The following is a 22,073-nucleotide window of genomic DNA, read 5'->3' as shown; positions in this document are numbered from 1 at the left end:
TACATAAATGAGAGCTCAGATTTTCCATACATAACAATTAGCCATAAAACTTTTGCCTAAGTCCCTTCTCCTTAAACTTATTTTTTCTTCAGTAAAGAAATGCAGCATTCTCACACATTTCATTCAAGTTGTAAAATGCTATCTACAGTCCATTTATTTTTCAGCCTTTTAATTTAGTTGACTATATATCAACACATTTTTTTTCAGAAACATCAGAGACAAAGCTGATATTAACAAATCCTTGTTTAAGTCATAACCTTTTAAAGAACAACTTCTTAAAAAGTAATTTTCCTCAACATTTCTACATTTAACAAAAACATCCAAGCAGAAGGCTGAGCTTTTTATAACATCTTTCTTTTAATCCGTTTACTTTGGATCTGAAAATGCATACACAAGTGTACTTACTAGCGTCCTGGAAGTCCACATCATTTCCGTTAATGGCGTACTTCAGACGGTTGATCATAATCTTTAACTGCATGATCTGTTTCCGTACGGTCATGTCTGGTTTGGTGATGTCGGTCTCTACCTCTGGATTATTTATCTGATTAGCCAACCCGTCCCCCATCACCTCTGGCAGATACCTGCAAGGACACAACGCGACAATAAAGAACCGTGAATGGGGTGTGCGTAGCTAAAAACAAAGTTTCAATGGTAAAGTGCACTTACCTGTCAACACTCATCCCATTCCAACATGTGTCCACCTCACTGGGTCCAGATTCACGATCCACACAGAGTTTGCTAGGCAAAAGGATCCAGTACTGCATCACGTCCCTCAACATTCTGGAGACGTCGGATAACTGAGAGAACAGAGAACATGGTCACTATTGCCAATTTGATAGATCTGATGTAAGCATGTGATGGAAACACCATGCAAACGTACCAGTTTCTCCAGCTGGAATCCCGGGGTGCTGCTGACTTCCTCTGCTGCGTTTCTACCTCTCTTGATCTGATCCTCAGGAGTGGAGCTCAGGACAGGAGAACCACAGGCCTGAAACACCTGAGGAAAGGAGATTTTAAGGTTAATGGAGGATAAGGGATCTCAAGATCAAGTCTAAGCAGAAGGAATAATTGCAGGGTAAAGATTTATGGTTTGAAAGTCAGGTAATGGTGGAAATGTGAGAGATTTATGATGGAGGCAAGGCTGACCTTGTTGTTGAATGTGTTGAGGTTGTCTTGCATGTAGAGAATAGCTTCAGCGACACGCTTAGGTAAAGACAGAATCACAGAGTCCATGCTGTAAGGTCGGCTCAGTTTGTCAACCACCTGCAGCATGGTATCTACACAAACACACACAGTATACTGTAAGTCTTGTGTATTATTAAAAAAAAAAAAATGTTCACTAGTTGTTTGCATCTTTTACATATTGCTTAAATTAAACGTGTCAATCATTGAGGTGCTTTTGGTTTGACTGCTAAGTAAGTGCAGTGCCACTGAGAGAGAGAGTTGCGTCAACTCCGTAAACGCCAATGGAACAGTTTTTTCACAGCAGTGACCGTTCATGGAGTTTTTCTGAACCAAAACCTGAAGGCTCCATAAATCACTTGACACGAGAAATGTGAACTTCTGAATCTCAATGGCTATGAGTAAGTGTCCAATTTTGCCCCGCCCACCTGCCAGGTTCCTCCACTCAGAGTCCAGATCCGCTTGATTGGCAAGGCAGCCCTTCATGACGTTCTTACAGTAGTTTGAACAGGGCTTAGCAAAGGCCACGCCGCTACAGTGAGGACAGTATGTCATCTTCATTACAGCGCGCACACATTCAGTGCTCAGAGAAACCTGAGAGAGAGAGAGAGAGAGAGAGAGAGAGATGTGAATCAGTCACTTGATTACATCTCATCCACACTGGACTTCTCTTGTAAACTTTATTTTTCATAAATTAGTCAATAACAACTGTAACAAATGACACTATTCCTTAATGCAGAAAAAAAAATAATTTAAAATGTGTACTTCATTTCTAAAGGTCCGTCTGTTATGATCCTGCCTCTCTCATTCATGCGTTTCTAGTCTTGTGTCAGGATCATGACAGTCTCTCGTGTTTTGTGTGGAAGCACATGGCTTTGTTTTATTTTGTTTGCCTTGTGCCATGTGCTCTCCTGTCTCGTTTCTTGATCCCGTCCCCTCATTTCCTCATGAATTATCTTTTATTGTTTTATGCCCTCCTTTTCCCCTCGTCATTTGCTCCCTATTTATTGCCCTTGTGTTTGCTGTCTTGTGCCGGTTCATTTTTTATAACTTTGTGCTATATTGTATAACGTCGTGTTCTAAACTTCCCTGTGAAGCCTAGTCTGTCAAGTCAAGTTAATGTCAGTTTTTTGTTGTATTCAAATTAAGTCTGTTTATTGTTTTGTGTCAAGTTTATGTTGTTCTACCCCGTTTTTTTCCCCCTGTGTTGGCATTCAAATTTTTGTTGTTCTGCTGCCTGGGTACACAGTCATACAAAATCTCGGGAAAAAATCAAGGAAAAACTACAGACACATTTGACTTTTTCTGTTTTATGAAACTTTGGCTGGATCACAATAAGACACATATCACATCGGCTGACCTCATTGGAACCACTGAGAATAATTCAAGAATGAAAGCATGAAAATGATATTACACCAATATGCTTTTGCTATATCCTTGCAGGATTTCCACGGAGTCTCTGGATGTGAGCTGATATAAAGATTATTGGATGGTGCTTCCCATGATGCCCCACAAACAGACACACTGGCCTCTATGATGTCAAGCATTGACAAAAACAAATCAGTCCAGAAAGCAATGGTTTGAAAAGTTTCAGTTCAGATAAGTTTGATTCTATAGGGGTTGGTTTAGTTCAGCTCAGATTAGTTTGGTTTGCCACGGAACTTGAAACAAAAATGAAAGGTTGACATTTGCTTAAAAAGACCAAAAAATCCATCTTATATTAAAGATACTTGTGGAAAAATTCAGTGTGTCTAGGTGTAACTATAAGTGGAGTCAGCATGACATTTGATTTGTGTAAATGTAAATGGCTTCTTTCGTTCCTGACTGCATTAGGCTGCACAGAACTGCAGAGTTCACGGCTGTGCTGTACAACTCTGACACACTTTCACAAAGCTCAGTGACAAAAGCTCCATATTCCAAACCCTGAGAAATGTCAATAGCTTCAATGCAATCACTTGTGGGAAGTAACAAGTGCTAAACCACCTTCATTCAAAACCTTTGAGTGCTTAAAACCAATGTTATCAACAAAATCTCATGATGAAATAAGAATCTCGTGGCCATTTGGTCGTGGGTTATTTTAACAGAAACGAGCTGACGCAATACATGTAAATCCCATTTAATAATACATTTAAATTCATACTGAACCAGATGAGTCACCAGTGTTCAAATGGAAGATCAAGCAAGGAATAATACGGTAACTGCCCTTGATTCAACCTGGTCTTGTCTAAATTTCATAGGAAAACTTCTGAGATCGATTTGCGTATATCTGGGTCAATTTCCTAATGATGCTCTTGGAAAGCGGTAGAATTGATGTCTTCAGCCAAACCGAGAACTTAAGAAGAGACAAAGAGCAGATTTCCAATGCAGTTACAAATGACTGAGAAACGGTCAGTATGACTTTTGGGTTGGGATGGAAAAAGGGGTCCCTGAGGTCTGAGTTTAAAGATGTGCAGATGTCATTTAAAGCAGAATTAGTTTAATTTATAACCATAAGGCCCATCGCTGTTTTATGTTACTCTAAACAGCTGTTTGCATTTGACATTTTGTACGGACTCAAATTTTACATTTTGTTCTTGATCTTTGAAACCAAATTTCTAGTCTTACATTAACAAATTCATTTGTGTATTTTCTTCCATAAGAAAAAACAGTTTGTTTTAATAATCTTGCATTAAAACATTTGCTTTAAAACAAAAAAACTAGTCCTCAAAGGTACAGCCAAAGCCATACAGATCTCCTCTGGGACAGCTGGTATAGTGCCAAACTGTCTGTAATGACGAGAAAAAAGGAGAACGAGAGAGAAAGAGAGACAGAATGTGACGAGCGAGAGGTACGGAGAACAGACAAACGAAGAGAATGTGAGATGGGGGACGTGTAAAGATGCAAAGATGCTTTAGGCAGACAGAGGAAAATAGTGAGAACATGCTTAAGGCTGATATATGCCACATTAAAGCCTTTGAGCATCTGTGATTCATCAGATCAGAACATGAGTCTGTAGTGCTACCCAACTCCCTTCTGACAAAGTAGCCACGGACTGTGGTAACTGAATGCTGGGACTTCAGCCGAAAAATAAGCCGAGAGCCAGAGAGACCAGAGAAACAAGAGAAAAACAATGTTACTGTAATAGAGCTGTTCAGTCGTGATGTCAGTTTGTAGGTCAAGCCTGAACGCTAACTCACTATGGGTTCCCTCTGGAATTTCTAATGGGTTTTTAGAATAGCGGGTTTCAATGTACGATAGGTGTAAAATAGGTCTGTGGTTAATATTACTAAAGTAAGTTTGCTCTACAGGAGTTATAATAAACATAATAGCGACATAAAAGAACAGACAAAACAATAACATAAAATGTAAAATACAAAGTTGGTACACAGAATCAGAACAGGTCAATTACATTCAGCACATAAACACTTTTCTAACTTAAATACTATTTTCAAACACTTATACTAGATCATGTCTTCTAAGTGAAATAAAAAAGAAAATTTAAATACATTACTAAGAAATATGTTTACAAAAATGTAGTTAAGTTGCAAATAACTATAATTTTTTTTGTGAAAATCTAAAAAGATATTTTAAATAGTTTAATGACATATAAAAACAAACCATAATGAGCGTGTGACCAATATTATCAGTAACTGTAATAAATTTAAAATAAAATATCTAATTTCTGTGGCTAAAGTAGGAATCACTAATACAATATGCTTACAAAAATATTTGTATCAGTCATATTTGTTTTTCAGGGAAAATAAGTCTGTAAGTACATTAAAGAAGACAGCTCTTCTTGAATGTTTATAGAACAAAAATTTGAGAGTGTTACACCCAAAACATACTTTGCAGAAAAAAGACCATCCCACATTTTCCATTTAAATCTACATTTTAGATGTTTTGTGGTTATTCCAGTCCAATATCTGTTAAATTTCAACAAAATCAAACCTTATGAGTGACAAAGTCACTCATTTGCAGTGTGAAGGACTGACAGCATGACAAGACACATGAAAACTGTAATAAAAATCCAGGTTATGGCATACTTTTTTTTACTTTTCCTAAATACATGTACACATATTACTGTTGCATAAAAAGTGAATATGAACTTGTTTTGCAGTATTTAAGGTGTGAAAAAATAGAGAGCATCTTCTCCAGTTATCATTTTCTTTTTTTCTTTCTTTTTATTTGAAATTTGAGAGAAATATTGTTAGAAGTCACGGATCTACTGTATTGTACTGAATTGCAAATGACGTCATTACACTGAAGCTACCACACCGCCATGTTGGTATGCCCAAACGTTCTATTAAATTAATAGGAAGTTATCACAGATAAATGATAAAACAGTAACTAAGCAGTCTCCATTTTAATATATAAAGTCTAGCAGTACCTTCTTACAACAACTTATCATGCACCTAATAAGCTAAAAAACATGTTCATTTAGATCGTCATTATTATGTCTGTCAATGACGCTCTCTGTCATTTGGGCATGCCAAGATGGCCGCGCGAACTATTCCGGTGGTTTCACCTCCTGCCGTTGGTTTAGCATTCTAGACACATTCCAGTCATTTACATAGATCATTGTAAGTAGTTCACAAAATTAAACAAAATGTATTATTTGTCCTAAACACAAACCTATAAATAGTGACTTCAGAAAAACAATAATTTTGAAATGGTGCCTTTTTTCTTTGGTTGTATGTCATTGACCCACATTCAAAAAAGTTACTGTTGTGGAGTTAAACCACGAAGTGACAAAAATGAATGAACTGAAATTTATTCTATGGTCAAATATCCTCTCTATGGCCTGTATTTTAAACACTACCCAACACTTGCATCCCACTGGAGACTGAACAGAACCCATCCAGAATCTATTTGGCAGCCGACACCAAAGACAACAGGCTTAATAGAATTATCTGTTTGGCTAACCTCATGATAGCTAGAGGTTAATGTCAACGACAGCGTCTAATGTAATCCTTTTATCTGTTCAGATCGTATCACTCACAGTTCTAAAACTGACACCCTGGGGAACATTTGAAAGAACTGCTTGAATGTGACAAATTACAAAACAAGCCATACCAGATCCAAACAAGAAAGATTCGAGGTAATAGAACAGAATAAAACAGAATTTCAGACTATGAATGGAAACATTTTATTGTATGTCAATTTGATGTAACTAGGCTTGATCAAACAACCGTCTATGTTTTATCTTAAGTGATTGAGGAAGCACAGTATTTTGTTTACATTTGAGACCTATTAACCTTTTCCTATGTTTTCCCTCATTGGGCCACATTCAAGGCACATGGCGCTTTACTGGAGGCGTTTATAAACGAATAAGAGTTTAGGGTTAAAATCTAGTAGGTCAAAGATTTGTGCTTTATATTGCAATTGAAATCGACCATGCATCTCTATAAAATCTAAACTGATTTAAAATACTTTTCCCAATTCTAGTTCTTCTTATTATTCATGTTGTTTTATAACCTCACAGTAATTGAAAGTCTAAGAATATTCATACATCAATTTGGCACACCACAGGACTATTTTAAATGAACTATATTCAATGTTATTAAAGATGAGCCTCTTGTGAGGGATTCAGTTATATTCTGTGTTAGTGTAATTGTTACACTCACATTAAAACTTGAATTACAATGAAAGTAAATTCCATCTGCTGTCTCTTTAGACTACAATGCAAATAAGTTAGCAATCTAAATACAAGCATCAGTTCCCTGTTGGATGACTGGCATTCTCTTACCCACCCTCTCGTTTCTTTCCGCATGTAATACACCCTAAAAGCCAAAACTATTGCATCATAATGCCTTGTTTCAACATTCCCAGCTGTGTTGAAAAGCGGGTAAGAAGCAGAAGGCATGTGCTGTGTTAGTCGGCCCCAGGCTCACGCTATCCCATAGAGTCCCTGTATTCCATGATATTTATTCATCTACAGCTGTATAATCCCTTCAACGGACACAAATTAAATATTTGTGAATTTTTTTGGTGAAATATCCATAAGAGGGCCCAACTGAGGATAACTCTTTCTTCTCACAAACTTTTAACTGGTACTGTATGTTATGATAATGCCATGGTGTTTTTTTGCGAGGGCCTTATATCACTTTGATTCATTTATAAACATAGCTTTAAAGTCCTTTCTTCTTGTTTTATAAGGATCTGCCCGTTCTTCTGTCCTTAAATGGCACCAGCGAGGGACGTGTGCATGAGGTTGTGTTGCGGTCTAGATGTGTTTTTCAAAAGAATCTCTATTTAGTAATTAGTAAGAAATATGGTTGCCCTCCTCCAAGTGTGCAGAGAAAGATGTCTGGCGCGTGGCCTACTTATGAGGAGGCTGTCCTTAATAAGAATGAACACAACATAGGAGCGACCGGAGAGCAGAGGAGGACAGACCAGCTGGGGTTTATCTCTTTTCATTCCTCATTTCCTTTCTTTATTTGAAGCTAATACTCCCATAATAAAGTTTCTTCAACTAAAATCGCTCTTCCTTCATCTTCAAACTATATGACAGGACGGGAGAAATGGAGAGACGATCCGCTCCGCGTTCGTGAATGTGAAACTCACAAACAGGAGAACAGACAGCACAGCTTGTTCGGCTCCTGAATATGTTTGCGAGTTATTATTGGCATCGGCGAACAAAATTAATCATGAAATAAATTGTGATTGAATACGTGATAGAAAAGAATGAAGGATTGATAGAACATTTAACGTAATTGAATAGAGAGTATAAAGAAATAGGAGCTAAGGGTACTGCTGGACATCAGATTTCTAACATAGAGAAATTAAAAGTATGTTAGGGTTATTGACACTGAAATTTACTTAAAGGGACAGTTCACACGACAATCAGAATTCTGTCATTGTTTATGTTATTCAATTGTTTTTTAGTTATCAGTGTTCTTCAAAATATCTTCTGTTATGTTCTGCCAGGGAAAGAAAGTCACACAGGTTTGAAATAACATATGGATAAGTAACAGATGAAATAATTTGCATTTTTGGGTGAACTATCCCTTTAAAGGGGCAACGTGGCGATTTTGGCAGCATCTAGTGGCGAGGTTGGGAATTGCAACGGTTCACTCCATCCCTCCCTTTCGAAGCACTACAGCAGCTCTCACAGGACTTCACTTCTTTACCCAAGGAGATAACGTATTTCGAAACGAAACACGTTTGCAGAGCAGTTTTGTCTGTTAAGGGATATTGGGAAAACAACGTGGCAAATTTCATGCGATGACACCCACGGTGTATGTTGATAGAAATAGCTCATTCTAAGGTAATTGAACATAAATGTAAGGTCTTTATACACCTCTGAAGACATAGTTATGTATGCTATATTGCATTTCTGTCAATACATTATCCAAAAAAACTACCCACTGTACCTTTAACAATTACACCATCATTGTGGTTAATATGCTGCAATAGACCCGTGTCAAATATGGCAGAACTCGGTGGTGTGTTGCACCTTCACAACCGAGTGCTCAGATCCAGGCTAGAGCTGCTGGGAATTGCACAGTGCAAATTGTATTTCGCACTGATTTCGTTGGCAAGTTTGTACCTCTACCTGATGCACAATCCCTTCAGCGAGTCGGCTGCTATAGCAATGCAGAAGGCATGTGCAAATAAACGACAATCTTTTAAGTGAATTCCCCCTGGTGTGTTTAACCAAACCTTCTGAACAGGCAAAAGGTAAAACACAATAAAACGCACCCCACAGATTTGTTTCAAAACCTAGTGAGCTACCTTGCTGTCTACTGCCTAAAAGAAAGCTATCTTTAAAGCAACATACGGAATGAACCTGGAAAAAAGGCTGGAACTGCCAAATCAATCATTTCCCCATCCTCACACGCACACAGTGCCCTTTTCAATATGCAGTGCCGGCTGTATCTCTGTTGTCAACCTTGACTTATTCTGAAGGGGTCAGAAGCAGAGTAAGTTCCCTCCTGTGCGAAGAGTGAGATGGATAAAAGGTGTGGGAAAGAAAAATACAATGAAACAGTGAAAAGTGAAGAGCAATTATTTCAGATAAACACTTGCAGCAATGGGAACATCAAAGAAGCCATATCGGTCTTGAAAAAATAAGTAATTAAGTATACTGACAGTAACTTCCCAACATCCTTGCTGCTACATTTCAGGTTACATGTAAGTATTCAACCTTCGAATGTAAAAAAATAAAAGTATTTTAATTAGTTTCAAGGAATGGCCTGTTTACTGAGAGAATTAATTGGACAGGCACGTTGCTTTGCGAGTCTGTGTAGGTTTGTGTTTATGTATTGATTTCTGAAGCCTCAGGGAATTCATTATGTGTCTTATTTTCCAATGCAATGATCCTACGCGTTTAACCTCAAAGATTGAACACGCACCTACGTGAAGGAGTTATGTGGCTGTTTAGTGGCACATGTGGTTATTATGAACTAAATATACAATGAATTCTGAGGAGGAAAAGTGTTGCATGACATTTTATACCATGTAATTATCGAAATGCACAATGCAATGTTTCCAGAGGACTATAATCTATCAATCCTCAATAAAGACTAAAATGCTGCATTATAAGAAAACCATGGCTGATCAGCAACATTTTTCCATTTTCATACTGACTCCCATTTAAATTGGCCGAGCCCCACCAATGTTGTTAATAAAACAAAATGTGTTAGAAAAAGTTCAATAAGTTCTCCTACCTGTGAAACCTTCCTTAGGGCTTCACCGCTGGTCACCAGTCCCTGCAAGAAGGTCCTGGCCGCTATAACTGTACGCATGAGTTTGATCTTGAGCTCCTTGGGTGTGTCTCCGAAGGGCTTCAGAGTTTCCGACTGCTTGGCTACACACTCCAGATATTGTTCTCCAATGCTGTACTGAGGGTTTAAAGCTTTAAAGAGCTGTTCTAGCAGACGGGCCCAGAATTCGTGCAGCGCCTCCTCAAGATTGACTTTGGTTCCCCTGTAGTACCTCCGTAGGTCCGAGTACAGATCTTGAAACACCTTTGCCACCTGCGAGTAGAGAGGTCCGAACCCAGTCTGGAAGGAGCTTTGGAGAGATCCTTCAGAACGATTTAACAGCTGCAAGAAATATTCTGCAAACATACAGGAGAACATAAATTACACTATTGATTTTAATGGTACTTGTGAGTGTTCTTAGGCTTCAGATCCACTGATGTGCTTTTATGTGGCTGGAAATACCAGGCGCTGGCTGAAAACGACGGTTGTGGGCACTTCAACGGGTGTTTTTTTTTTCAAGTGGAGGCGCTATGATCTGTTTTAAAAAATGTGCCGTTTCTGTCGGAATCAATAGAAAAAACACGCCTTACGCCGGCAGAAACGCTTGCTACATGTAGTAATTTAGAGCAAAGGCTTTTAAGTTTATTTTACTTGAAATCAAATTAAATATTGGCCAAAATATTTGAAAAACTACAACCAAACAAAAATTTGAAATGTTGACTCAGCCATAAGAAGTTTAAGCTGAGGCACTAAAATGATTAGGAAAACTAGAAAATAGTGCTGTCAAAAGATTAATCGTGATTAATCAAATCCAGAATAAAAGTTTGTGATTACATCATTACATCAAATTTTTATTCATAAACACATAAACAAACATGCTTATATTTAAGAAAAATATAAAAATGTATAAAAGTTCATATATTTTCAATTATATATAAATTTATATTTGGTTAATATAAATAAATACATCTTAATATGTCCTTAATGTTAATATATGTATGTTTATGTGTCATGAATACAAAATTAATATGCACAGTACACAGACCTATATTATGTAAACGCAAACTTTTATTCTGGATGCGATTATTATTAATCATTTGACAGTTCTATACACTAGAAAAAGAAAACTAAAAGAAAAATAAATTTCCTGTATATATCAATATAAAGAATAAATAAACAATAAAACGACAATCACAAAAAAGATCAACTACAATACAACTCAGAGATATATAAATAAACAATAAATGTAAAACAAGACTATAATAACTCTGGTTCAGACATGAAAGCAATACATAGCTAGGCGGATCAAAGACGCTCTGTCTGCATTAATGCAATGTCACATTGAATCACCATCTCTCATTAATAAAAAATGACTTCATGGCTTTGTTGTTGCAAATCAGTCAGTGTAAATGGCCCTTGCATGTGTGTTTTGTTCAGGGTGTATTGTGTGTGTGTGTTAGTGTTTTTTGTTTAGTTCCAGAATATCCTGCATGTTTATGTACAGGATTTTAACTTAAAGGTTGCTTCATTACATGCTTCTTGTACAAATTAATGATACCTTAAACTACAGTGAAAATACTGTACTATAATACAATATGTATCAGAATACAATAGAGGAGGGTGTATTCTTTCGTACATATATGGAGGTAGATTTTATACACACACACACGCACACATCGGATACACTAAATATTATTGCAAAGCAAATCGGGTCTAAATTATTATTTCCAAAACATATAGTGTGTGTGTACGCAGAGATCATCTATAAACACAGTAATATTATGTCTGCACTAACACTTTCATTATGAAATATAGGGCCGTGTGTTTTAAATATTATCTTATTGAGTTCTACATTTGAAGAAGTTGACATTAATCATCCTTCTGAAATGACAAAACACGTTAGCTCATTTTATGACATCACAGCACGTATAACAAGGTTAAAATTTTTGGTCGAAACGTACAGATGTTAAAAATCAAAAATGTGCTTTTAACCACTGCAGATCCCGAGTTGGGTATATTTCAAAATAAAAGCAATCTTCGTGAACTAAATCATTATATTTTGTGTATTAATGAAGACATAACCTTTTTTCTCTCATCAACGGAAGTTTTCCTTCTCTTTCATTCATTTTTCCATTTCATTAAAATCATGTGTAACAAACCTCCATCTCAGGAGCTCCAAGGTCTTGTGTAACCTTCAGAAATGCACACAGCACTTACAACTATTACATATTATTATTCTCATTCTAAAAGCATTTAAATGTATTCTTTTGAATATAGGATGATTCAAAGGAAATGAAAGTCTTGACACAGTATGTTTTGTAAGAGTTCTAATGGATACTAAAAGAGTGTGGCACTCTACTTTAAAATGTATATTACAGTTCAAACTTTCAATGTCAAAACAGGGCTGCAATGTAGAAATAATGTCAGAATAGAGCTGTGTGTTTCAAATACAACATAATGAACCAATAAACCATTTTGTCATCACTTTTAACCAACTGAGCCCAATTAATAATTAATAAACTATATGTATGAAGTCAATTATCCTCACGTTCACACAGGTGACCACAGGTGCACATGAGCTGTGAGATGATGAAGATAAATGTCACTGCTGCTTTGTTCATGACACACACTTCTGTTCTGACCCGTGCACCCCTTGCTACATCCCTCTGTCTCTTGTTCTCTTTCCTTCATCCATCTCTCCGACAGGAGTGTGGATGTAATGATATCAGTGGAATGGTGACAAAATACACTGGACAGTTAACGCAAGAGAGTAAGAGGGCGAGAGAGATGAAGAACTCAACTTTTTAAACTGCATTTTAAAAGATGCTTTAATGGGTGAAATAAAGGGATATATTACCATCAAATCAAAAATGTCCCATGTTTTACTCAACCTCAACAAGGCATCCTAACTGAATATGTTTTTTTTCTTGAAGAATAATGAGTTAAAATACTACGTTTCATTTTACATCCAAGCTGGGAGTGAATGGGTGTTGACTTTTTGAAGCTCCAAAATGTGCATTCATCGATTGCAACTTCAGGTTCACGGGGACTTTAAATCTTTTTAACCTAATAAAGCTACCTTACACTTTTTAGAAACATTTTAATGAATTTCTGAGGTTATGAGAGGTTGTGTACACATGTCTCAGTGGTTTTGTAACTTTACAGAGGAAGTCAATGCAGGCCAATGTTGTTCGTTACTAACGTTCTTCAAAATATCTTGTTTTGTGTTCTGCAGAAGAAAGCCATTCAGATTTGAAATGACATGAGGGTGAGAAATGATTAAAAAAAAGTTTTTGGCTGAACTATCCCTTTAAGGGACTGTGGCTCAAAATAAAGTGAACTAAAACACAAACTTTAAATGAAATAAACTACATTGTTCTGAAAAAACTGAAACGAATGAAACTAAACTCAACTGATTAAATCCAAAACAAAATGAACTGATAATGACCAGAATGTATATCAATCTAACTGCACTAAACTGAACTGGTCCGAGCAGTAGCCCAGCGCGTTCATAGGGCATGACTTTGTAAACTTTAAGAACTTCAGGAGACTTATTATCACAAGCCCAGAGGATCTCTGTAGAAGTCTTATGTGTGCTCTACTTTAGAAGGGCCTATATAATCCATCTGAACGGTCTTAAATCAGATTCACACACAGCAGCAGCAGCTGTGGCCTGAATCTCAGAAATCTGCTCTTAGTTACATGTGTGTCACCAGCACAAATTCAATCTCCGCAGGTGTACACAGGTGCATCTACATGACTATGATTACATATTTACTGTATGTGATAACTGAATTATACAGATGCCATAAAATGTATTGATGTGTCACAGTAAGCTCTACAAGTAACCACAGTATGAAGTCTGACATACATGTAAGACTTTGTTTGGCGTGTGAGGGAGAAAGATCAGGTCTAAAAGGACAAACGACAGAGCGGCTGTTATCGTCAACGAAGACATCATCATAGACCACTTTCAACAGGAATTCATTTGTTTGTTACAATCATCAGGAATTAAACTGTTTACATGACCGTGAGTCATACATTTAACAATGTGATCGAATAACATAATTTTCATGGTGCAGTTTGATTAAACCAGTAATTTAAATAATTTATCAAAAAAATCTTGAATGAAGTAAAAAAATAATAATATAAAGCATTCTCTAATTCAAAAAGGTGTTGGTTAGTATTCAGTCTGTGGCAATTACAATTAGATCAACAGAACTCCATGATAGCTTTCCTGTAACTCAGTGGTAAGTGCATTGCGTTAACAACGCAAGGTTGTGGGTTCAACCCCAGGGGATTGCAAATACTTATGTAAATTGTATAGGATAAAGCAATGTAAATCGCTTTGGATAAAAGCGTCTGCCAAATGCCTAAATGTAAATATGTCCCTATTTTGACAGCTAGATAAACGTGTGTTTGTTTCTCTTAGAAAACAGCCCATATGGCCGCTCCTTATACATTCCTAAATGCCACTGAATATTTCCTCACCCTTCAATAGAATCCAATATCCAACACACACCCATAACATACACATAAACACACCCTGAAACACACACTGACAGGCATATTTAACCTCTTAAACCACACTCATAACAGCTTATTATCCTTGAACATACCTTTATCTCTGATCCTGAAGAAAAGCCTTTCAACACCTAAACACACACACATAGCTGAGAGGAGGTGTGTGTACAGTAAGATTACAAGATTAAAGTGTGTTATGACACAGACATACAGACAGACATGGGATGGATGGAAAGATAGACAGCCATGCGAGCAGACAGACAGACGGACGGACAGACAGACAGACAGAATGAGACAGATAGACAGCTTGATACAGAACAAATGTACAAGAGAGATAGACAGACAGACAGATAGGTGGACAGATAAGCAGGCGGAAAGAAAGATGGACAGACAGGCAGACTGACAGACAGACAATTGGAGACATTACTGACAGACAGACAAACTGAGTCAGAAAGACAGCCAAAAGAAAAAGACAGATAGATAGACAGCTTGATAGAGAGAGACAATCAGAGAGAGAAAGACATATATAAAGACAAACAGATGGATTGGGACAGTCAGATAAAAAGATTGGTGGAGACCTAGAGATACACACCAAAAGACAGATGGATAGACGGATAGCTGGAAAGAGACACAGACGTACCAAGAAACAGAAATACAGAGACAGAAATATGGACGGACAGATAGATTGACAGACAGACATTCAGAGAGAAACAGGTAGACGGACAGACACAAAGACAGCAAGATTAAGATAGAAACATAACCGATCAAAGAGAGAGGACCGGACCCGGACGTGTTTTATGTTTATATTTATGTTCTTGCGGCCGGCGGTCGACCGTGAGGTGGCTGACGGCATTTTACTTCCGTGTTTTTCTTTGTTTATTTTATTAAAACTTTACTTAAATGTCTGCCGGTTCCCGCCTCCTTCGTTCCCTTTAATGAACCTCGTTACATTGGTGCCGAAACCCGGGAGGAAGGAGAGAAATGCTGTGGGAGAGTCCTCGCGGCCTTGCGGTGCCGGAGAGTTCGGGCAGCGCGGACGAAGGGCGTCCACCAGTGGCTTCCCGAAGTGGTGGCTCTGGGGAAACGGAAGTGCACAGTACGGCCACTGTCAAAGCTTCGGTGGAACGGCAACCTTTTGCTGCCGCGCCCCTTGGTCGAATCGGGGTGGCTTTCGTCCAAGCGGGAGTGGGGGAGTTGCCGCCGTCCGCCAGAGGCCGGAGCCTGCGTCCGTCCCCCGAGGGGGAGGAGCACGGGGTGGGAGTGCCGAGTGCGGCCACCGCCTGCCAGAGGCCGGAGCCTGCGTCCGTCCACCCAGGGGGGAGGAGCAGGGGACGGGGAACCCGCCCCGACTCCCCTGTAAAGGAAGAGCCACCGCCGGCGTTATGCTGAAAAATGCACCACTGCCAGATTATGCACCCCCTCATCTCCACAATGGTAAGGGTGAGGATTAGGTGTTAGGGGAGGAGTTAGGATTAGGTGTGGGGAGTGGTTAGAATTAGCCAATCAGACAGCGTGTGTTTGAAGGGGGTGCTTAATCTGGCAGGGGTTCATTTTTCGGCACATCACCGGCCGCCAGGGGTCACCGCAAGGCACTGCGAAGGAGAGTACTCCGGCTGGTTGAGGACCGAGCGGCAGCATGTCGGGGAACCGGACTATAATTTTTTCCCCTCTCTCCCCCCCTTCTTTCCGGTCGCTCCGTGGGCTCCCGTCTCTGTTGTCTCGTCTCGTCGCTGCATTCTTTGAATCTCTCTACACACACACACATACCATTTTATCTGTACCAGATAAAAGGACTTTATCTGATGTATAACTGAAACTGTTTTTATCAAAACAAATTTTTCCTCACATTTGCAACTCATGACCACATCATATTTTGTATGGTATAAACAGTGACATCATCCCTCTGAGGGATTGAGGGATTACAGCGGTTGATTTCAGATTACAGTGAGGAAACACATAAAATTATGAAAGGCCATACATCTCCATCTAAACTAATCTCCTGTTGTTTGTTACACAACTAGACTACAACTAGAAAAATAAATGATAACATGCAAACCGGCCCCGATATGTTTGAGTCCAGACAGTTTATTTGTGACAAGTGAATTGATTTATTTAGTCAGTTCGTAAGAGAGTGAACTGGAGAAGTTTCCAAGTGACACGGCTTTTGACAATTATAATAAATACTGTCACATTTATAAAAAAATATTGTCACATATTCAAGTTTAAATATAAAAGTTTTTAATAATAGATTTAGCTTTCAGAATTTTGCGCAAATAACACAAAACTGTCCACACATGACCACAAACACACACAAGGACATATGGAAGACAGTACACACACACAGGCTGGGTATTATCCACCATAGATTCACACTGTGCCAAGTGTAATTCATGCTGGGAAACACACGCACACACGCGCACACACACACACATGCGCACGCATTCACACTGTGCCAAGTGTAAGTCGTGCTGGGAAGCACACACACACGCGCGCACACATGACTCTCACACACACAGTCTGTGACCAGATCTTTCTCTCTCTCTGTCACAGTACTTGAAAAATAATCACAGCCCACAAATCCTCACCTCAAACACACCACAGATTGTGTGTGTGTGTGCGTGTGTGTGTAGGTGTGTGTGTGTAAGATTGTGTTTGTACATATTCCAGGAGGTTAGCAGGCCCACAGATTTAAACCCCTACAGTACACCGGCACTTGAGTTTAGGGGTCCAGGACCACAAAGACAGAATAACTAATTAACTCATGACAATAAAACAATCATCTAGCATTAAAAAATATATAATCATGTTATTTTATTTATTTTTTCAAATTACAGCACATATGGTGCAACAATAATATTTGGGATAAGGCCATTTCCATGTTGTTTCATTAATTTTTTCACATTACAGTAATAGCAAAAGTAATAGTCTTAAATGTCCTTGTAATATATATATAAATATTTTTAAATTTTATGGTGACATGCATTACATATGACATGCACTCTTTATCTTAGAATGAGATAATGAGACCTTAGCATGGATTTCACTGGAAAGATTACAATTATGAAAGCACACACAGAACAGATTCACATCTATGCAGATTATGTGAAGCAGAGGTTCTCAAACTCTGAGACGTGGCCCTCAAGATGGATCCTCACACTTTTTTTCTTGTTTTCCAGTAAAAATGTCAAAAAATTCTTGAATCAAGATGCATTTTCATGATTAGCAATAATAGCAATGATTAATTTTTAGTAACAAAAATGAAATTTCAATGAATTTGTGCTTAAAACAAGCAAACACATCTGCCAATGGGGTAAGAAAAATAATCTTGAATTAAGGTTTATGTTTTTTTTAGCCACTCAATTCAAGATTATTTTTCTTACCCCATTTGCAGATATTTTAAGCATTTTTTTTTATAAAAACAAGACTTATTTTCTTAGGTCAGTTAGCTCATCAAGAAAATGCTTCTTGATTTAAGAATGTTTAAACATTTTTACTGAAAAAAAGTAGAAAGTAATTTTTGCAGTGTAATACTTGTATTAAATAAAAGATTTGTTGAATTTTGTTGTATGTTAAGTTTATAAAAATAAACAATTCTCTAACTGAATATGTTTTTGCTTTAATAATTTTTTTTAAGTTCATGATTATTGGGTTTTAAGTCTTTATTTGGGGATGGGAGCAGAAAGGGATGCACACCACGCACAGGGGGCCTTAGAGCAAAAACGTTTGAGAACCACTGATATAATGCATGTTTAGATTTGATAGAACATATGTTTATAATAGACAAATCTAATCAATATGGACTGGTTCTTGTATGACACAGATATGGCCTGGAGACAGATATGGCTAGCAAGTGCTGCAACGTTCTTAAAGGAACTTTGGTATACGTAACTTCAAATTTCTGAAGGCTAAATAGTTTTTCTTGTCATTTCCCCCCAAAAAACTCTTCCTTCACATATAATGGCTCAGGTAAACAGTTTTCAGCTGAATTGTGTGTAAAGCAGATTGTACACTGATACTTTACACACGCATCTGTCTGACGCTGTCAGGAGGTTTTATCAAAGCCACTCTTAGATATAAAGCACAGGTCTGGTCGACTGTAAAGATAAGCAGAAAGCTACAGCCTGCCGCATCAACAGCACCAGGACACTGATCAAATCTCCCTAAACTCAGATTACCATAAATCACTGCAACTGTCATCTACATGAATATCAAGAAACATACCCAGAGAAGAATCTGCTATGGTAAACAGGCCATTTTACATTTAAAATGATTTTCCTCACTCCTTCGAATAGCAGTTGTTCCGCATAGTATATTAAACTCCAAAATTATATAACAACAGAAAAACCCTAGCAGACCATTCCTGGAAACAAAGCTGCTAAAACAAAACCATTCGAAATGATCACGGGCAATGTCTCACAAGCATGAGCACATTATAGGACAGCATCTGTAAAAAGAATTCAGAGCTTTTTGTGCTGATTCTCGGGTCATGTCTAGAAAAGTTTGCTAAACATTTTTATAATATGTGTTATATTATACAAGTTCTTAAAAATGTATAGGTTCTCAGCAGGAGGGGATTTTTTCTCTTTGGTACCGTAAATCATTTATCAAATTGGACAACATATTTAATAAACAATAACTGAGACAGAGGATTTATAAAAGTTTGTGAAATGCTGGATGCTCCAATTTCTAAATCTGTTGAGAAAACTGTTGGTGCAAACTCCATGTGAACTTGTGACTAATAAATTTCTTAATGTGTCAAACTATGAAAAAACATGACTTTCGACAAATTATTAACAAAGCTATCAAAAATATTTCAGAACATCGAATTTTACAACAAGCCAGATGTGATCTTGATACTTTGAATACTTCTTTATAAACAGTATACTTTTTTTCATTTCTAACAAAACAAATGCAGTAAAAGAAATCCAGCGGTCAGTTTGTTACAAAGCCACGTATGATCAAGAATCAGTTTCCAGACATATTCATAAACAGAACTTCTTGTCAGCTGTACTCACCATCAAAGCTTTTGTACTGGCCGCTGATGGATGCCTGTAAAGTGCGTCCAGACTCTTTGACCTGAGTCTCAAGCTCACGTCTGCTCAGGTTCAGAAGATTCTCCTCCATCCCAGTTGTGCAGCAAGTGTGAATTTGAGGGCAAACCCGCAGGTGCTCACCTGAGAGAGAAAACCTTTTTTATTACAGCCATCATTTGCAAGCATTAAATACTGGATGCAAGTTCTGAAACATTCCAAAACAACATAACATATTTACATTTCACAGACATAAACACATTGTTTTCCAAATATTTGTGTTATATTTTCTAGCTGCGTAAGTTAAATGTGTGTGTTTGTCAAAAAGAAAGAAAAAAAAGACATCTTTTTAGTATCTCAGTTATTTATCCTAGACATCATTAAGTTTGGATGAAGAGCGAATGGAAAAAATATATTAATTTAAGAAATCTCACAAATATCTCCCTGTTTTGGATTTTTCCCTTTTTTTCCAGATAGGAGCAGACAGGAGAACAAGGTTGAAAAAGAGGGTAAGTGGGACAAGACCCAGGTCGGACTTAAACCCGGTTTCCTGTGAGCCAATGGCTCGTATATGTCTGGAGCATGTGCATCACCACCACATTTATGACACAAAAGTCTCCTTTAGTTTCAAAAGAGATCTCAACAATGTCACAAAGTAAGCAGAGATTAATGTAGATTTCAATCCTCTAACATTTCTCATCAAATTGATCTAAATCCTGATTTACGATCTACATTTATTTTATACCTACAAACTCTTTTGATTAATTGTCTTATTATTGTCCCAAGCAATTTGAGTAGAAACATTTAAGTTGATACTTAAATGAAACACAATGAGAAGAAATAGAGAAATACACATTTCCGGGTGTCCACATACAAAAACTTGTCATGTACTGTATGTCATATATGGCCATACAGTATATCTGTATGGGTTTTTCATAGATTCATACATCCATTCAACCGCTACTGGCAACTTCTGCAATATCTGCTCTTTGCTCCAGAAATTTCGATGTGGGAGATGACAAAGTCAAAGACAGACAGTTTTCAGTATAGTACTTACTGTATAGTAATTATGGTAATTATGTTTAGCAGTGGCAAACACAAAGTAAAGCACAGCTCTGCCGTTCAGCCCTGTGTCTTATCATTTTTTTTTACTATATTACATTTATTCATTTGGCAGACGCTTTTATCCAAAGCGACTTACAACTAGGAGAGCATAAAACATTTTGTCAAAACGCTAAACAGTACCGTTAGTTGTCCAACTTATATAGAACAGAAAGAAATGACACAGTTCAACGATACATATAAAACAAAGGTTTGGTGCATTTGAATGGTTCGTTTAATTTGGTTTTGTGTATTCTGACTAAATGTGCAGCTCTGTCACAATTTTGATGTGATCCAACAACATTTCGGTGCCACGATGGCGTCTCCGTGTCAAAACCAGCACGCTTCTACCTGTGACGCGCATGAGTGTTTGTCAGCAGGCGAGAGCACACTCTGTCAGAGACAGGATGTGTTTTGTTAAGAGCCGGGCTGTCAGCCATTTCTATCCTACGCCTTTTCTTCTATCTAAGGACAGAGAGAGAGACTGCAGCAGCTCAGCACATTTCACGTATAAAACTAGACCATAAACAGAGAGTTTAATGTGACACTTATCTGAGCTTAATGTTACCATCTGCCAGAGAAGTTTAACAGGCCCGTGTGTTGTGGTGAAATTGATCCTCTGTGCGCTCATTTAAGACGATAAACATTCGATGTCAAACATTGTGTTTTACGCAGGCGTATCAGGATTTTGTAGGTCTATGATGAACATACATGAAATAACTGTCAGGCTGAGGCCCGAACTCGGGTCGTTGGGATAGTGATCAGACCAACTACCACAGAGCCAAAGGGTGTAGATGGAATCCAACAAGCAGAGGCACTCACGTGAAGAAATTAGTAGGTTTATTATCCACAAGAAAATAATAATCCTCAAGGCAAAAAGCAGCATCCACAGAGAGAATAACAAAAGTAATCCATAAAGACAAAAATCTCGAAAAAACCACAAGGAGTACATAGAGCTAAACAGAGCTTAAGGCTAGAGATGACTAACATTTACAATAACCAAGCAAAGACAGACAGAAACAGAGTCTCTTAAATAGTCCACCTAATGGGGAAAACATGTGCAAACAATGACGCTAATCACAGGTCTTGATCAGTGCCTTCATAGTATAGAGTCCAGGGCAAAACCCTCACAGGACCCCCTCCTCTAAGAACGGCTCCTGACGTTCCCACCAAGACGACTGGCGTTGAGAGCGTGGTATTCTCTAACCAGTTTCGGATCGAGGATGTCCTTGGCTGGAACCCAGGAGCGCTCCTCAGGACCATAGCCCTCCCAATCCACCAAATACTGCCTGGAACCGCGAACTTGGCGGGTATCCAGAATACACCGGACAGTGTAGGCAGTTTGGCCGTCAATGATCCTGGGGGGAGGAGGAGGTTTGCCTGGTGCGAGAAAAGGAGAAGTCAACACAGGTTTTAACAGCGAAACATGGAAAGTGGGGTTAATTCTCAAAGACCTCGGTAGGTACAGCCTATAAGAGACTGGGTTAACTTTCCTCGCAATCTTGAAAGGCCCGATGAACCTTTGAGACAGCTTGCGAGACTCCTGCTTCAT

At 38.1% G+C, this 22,073-nt stretch overlaps 1 protein-coding gene across 1 annotated transcript in view; it reads right to left on the bottom strand.

Annotated features, from left to right (window-relative positions):
• gpc1b (glypican 1b) overlaps positions 1–22,073 on the bottom strand; it is a 70,201-nt gene that overhangs the window by 2,726 nt on the left and 45,402 nt on the right. The window contains exons 2-8 of the mRNA XM_056744084.1: positions 19,406–19,564; positions 9,831–10,222; positions 1,611–1,776; positions 1,147–1,277; positions 881–997; positions 667–797; positions 406–581 (exon numbers count right to left, since the gene is read on the bottom strand). Coding sequence (XP_056600062.1) covers positions 406–581; positions 667–797; positions 881–997; positions 1,147–1,277; positions 1,611–1,776; positions 9,831–10,222; positions 19,406–19,564 — 1,272 coding nt within the window. The remainder of the gene's footprint in view (positions 1–405; positions 582–666; positions 798–880; positions 998–1,146; positions 1,278–1,610; positions 1,777–9,830; positions 10,223–19,405; positions 19,565–22,073) is intronic.

Source organism: Triplophysa dalaica, chromosome 3 (assembly GCF_015846415.1).
Source record: "Triplophysa dalaica isolate WHDGS20190420 chromosome 3, ASM1584641v1, whole genome shotgun sequence".
Classification (NCBI taxonomy): Eukaryota; Metazoa; Chordata; class Actinopteri; order Cypriniformes; family Nemacheilidae; genus Triplophysa; species Triplophysa dalaica.
Note: the sequence above shows the minus strand (reverse complement) of the source record. Positions and strands in the feature narration are given on the sequence as shown.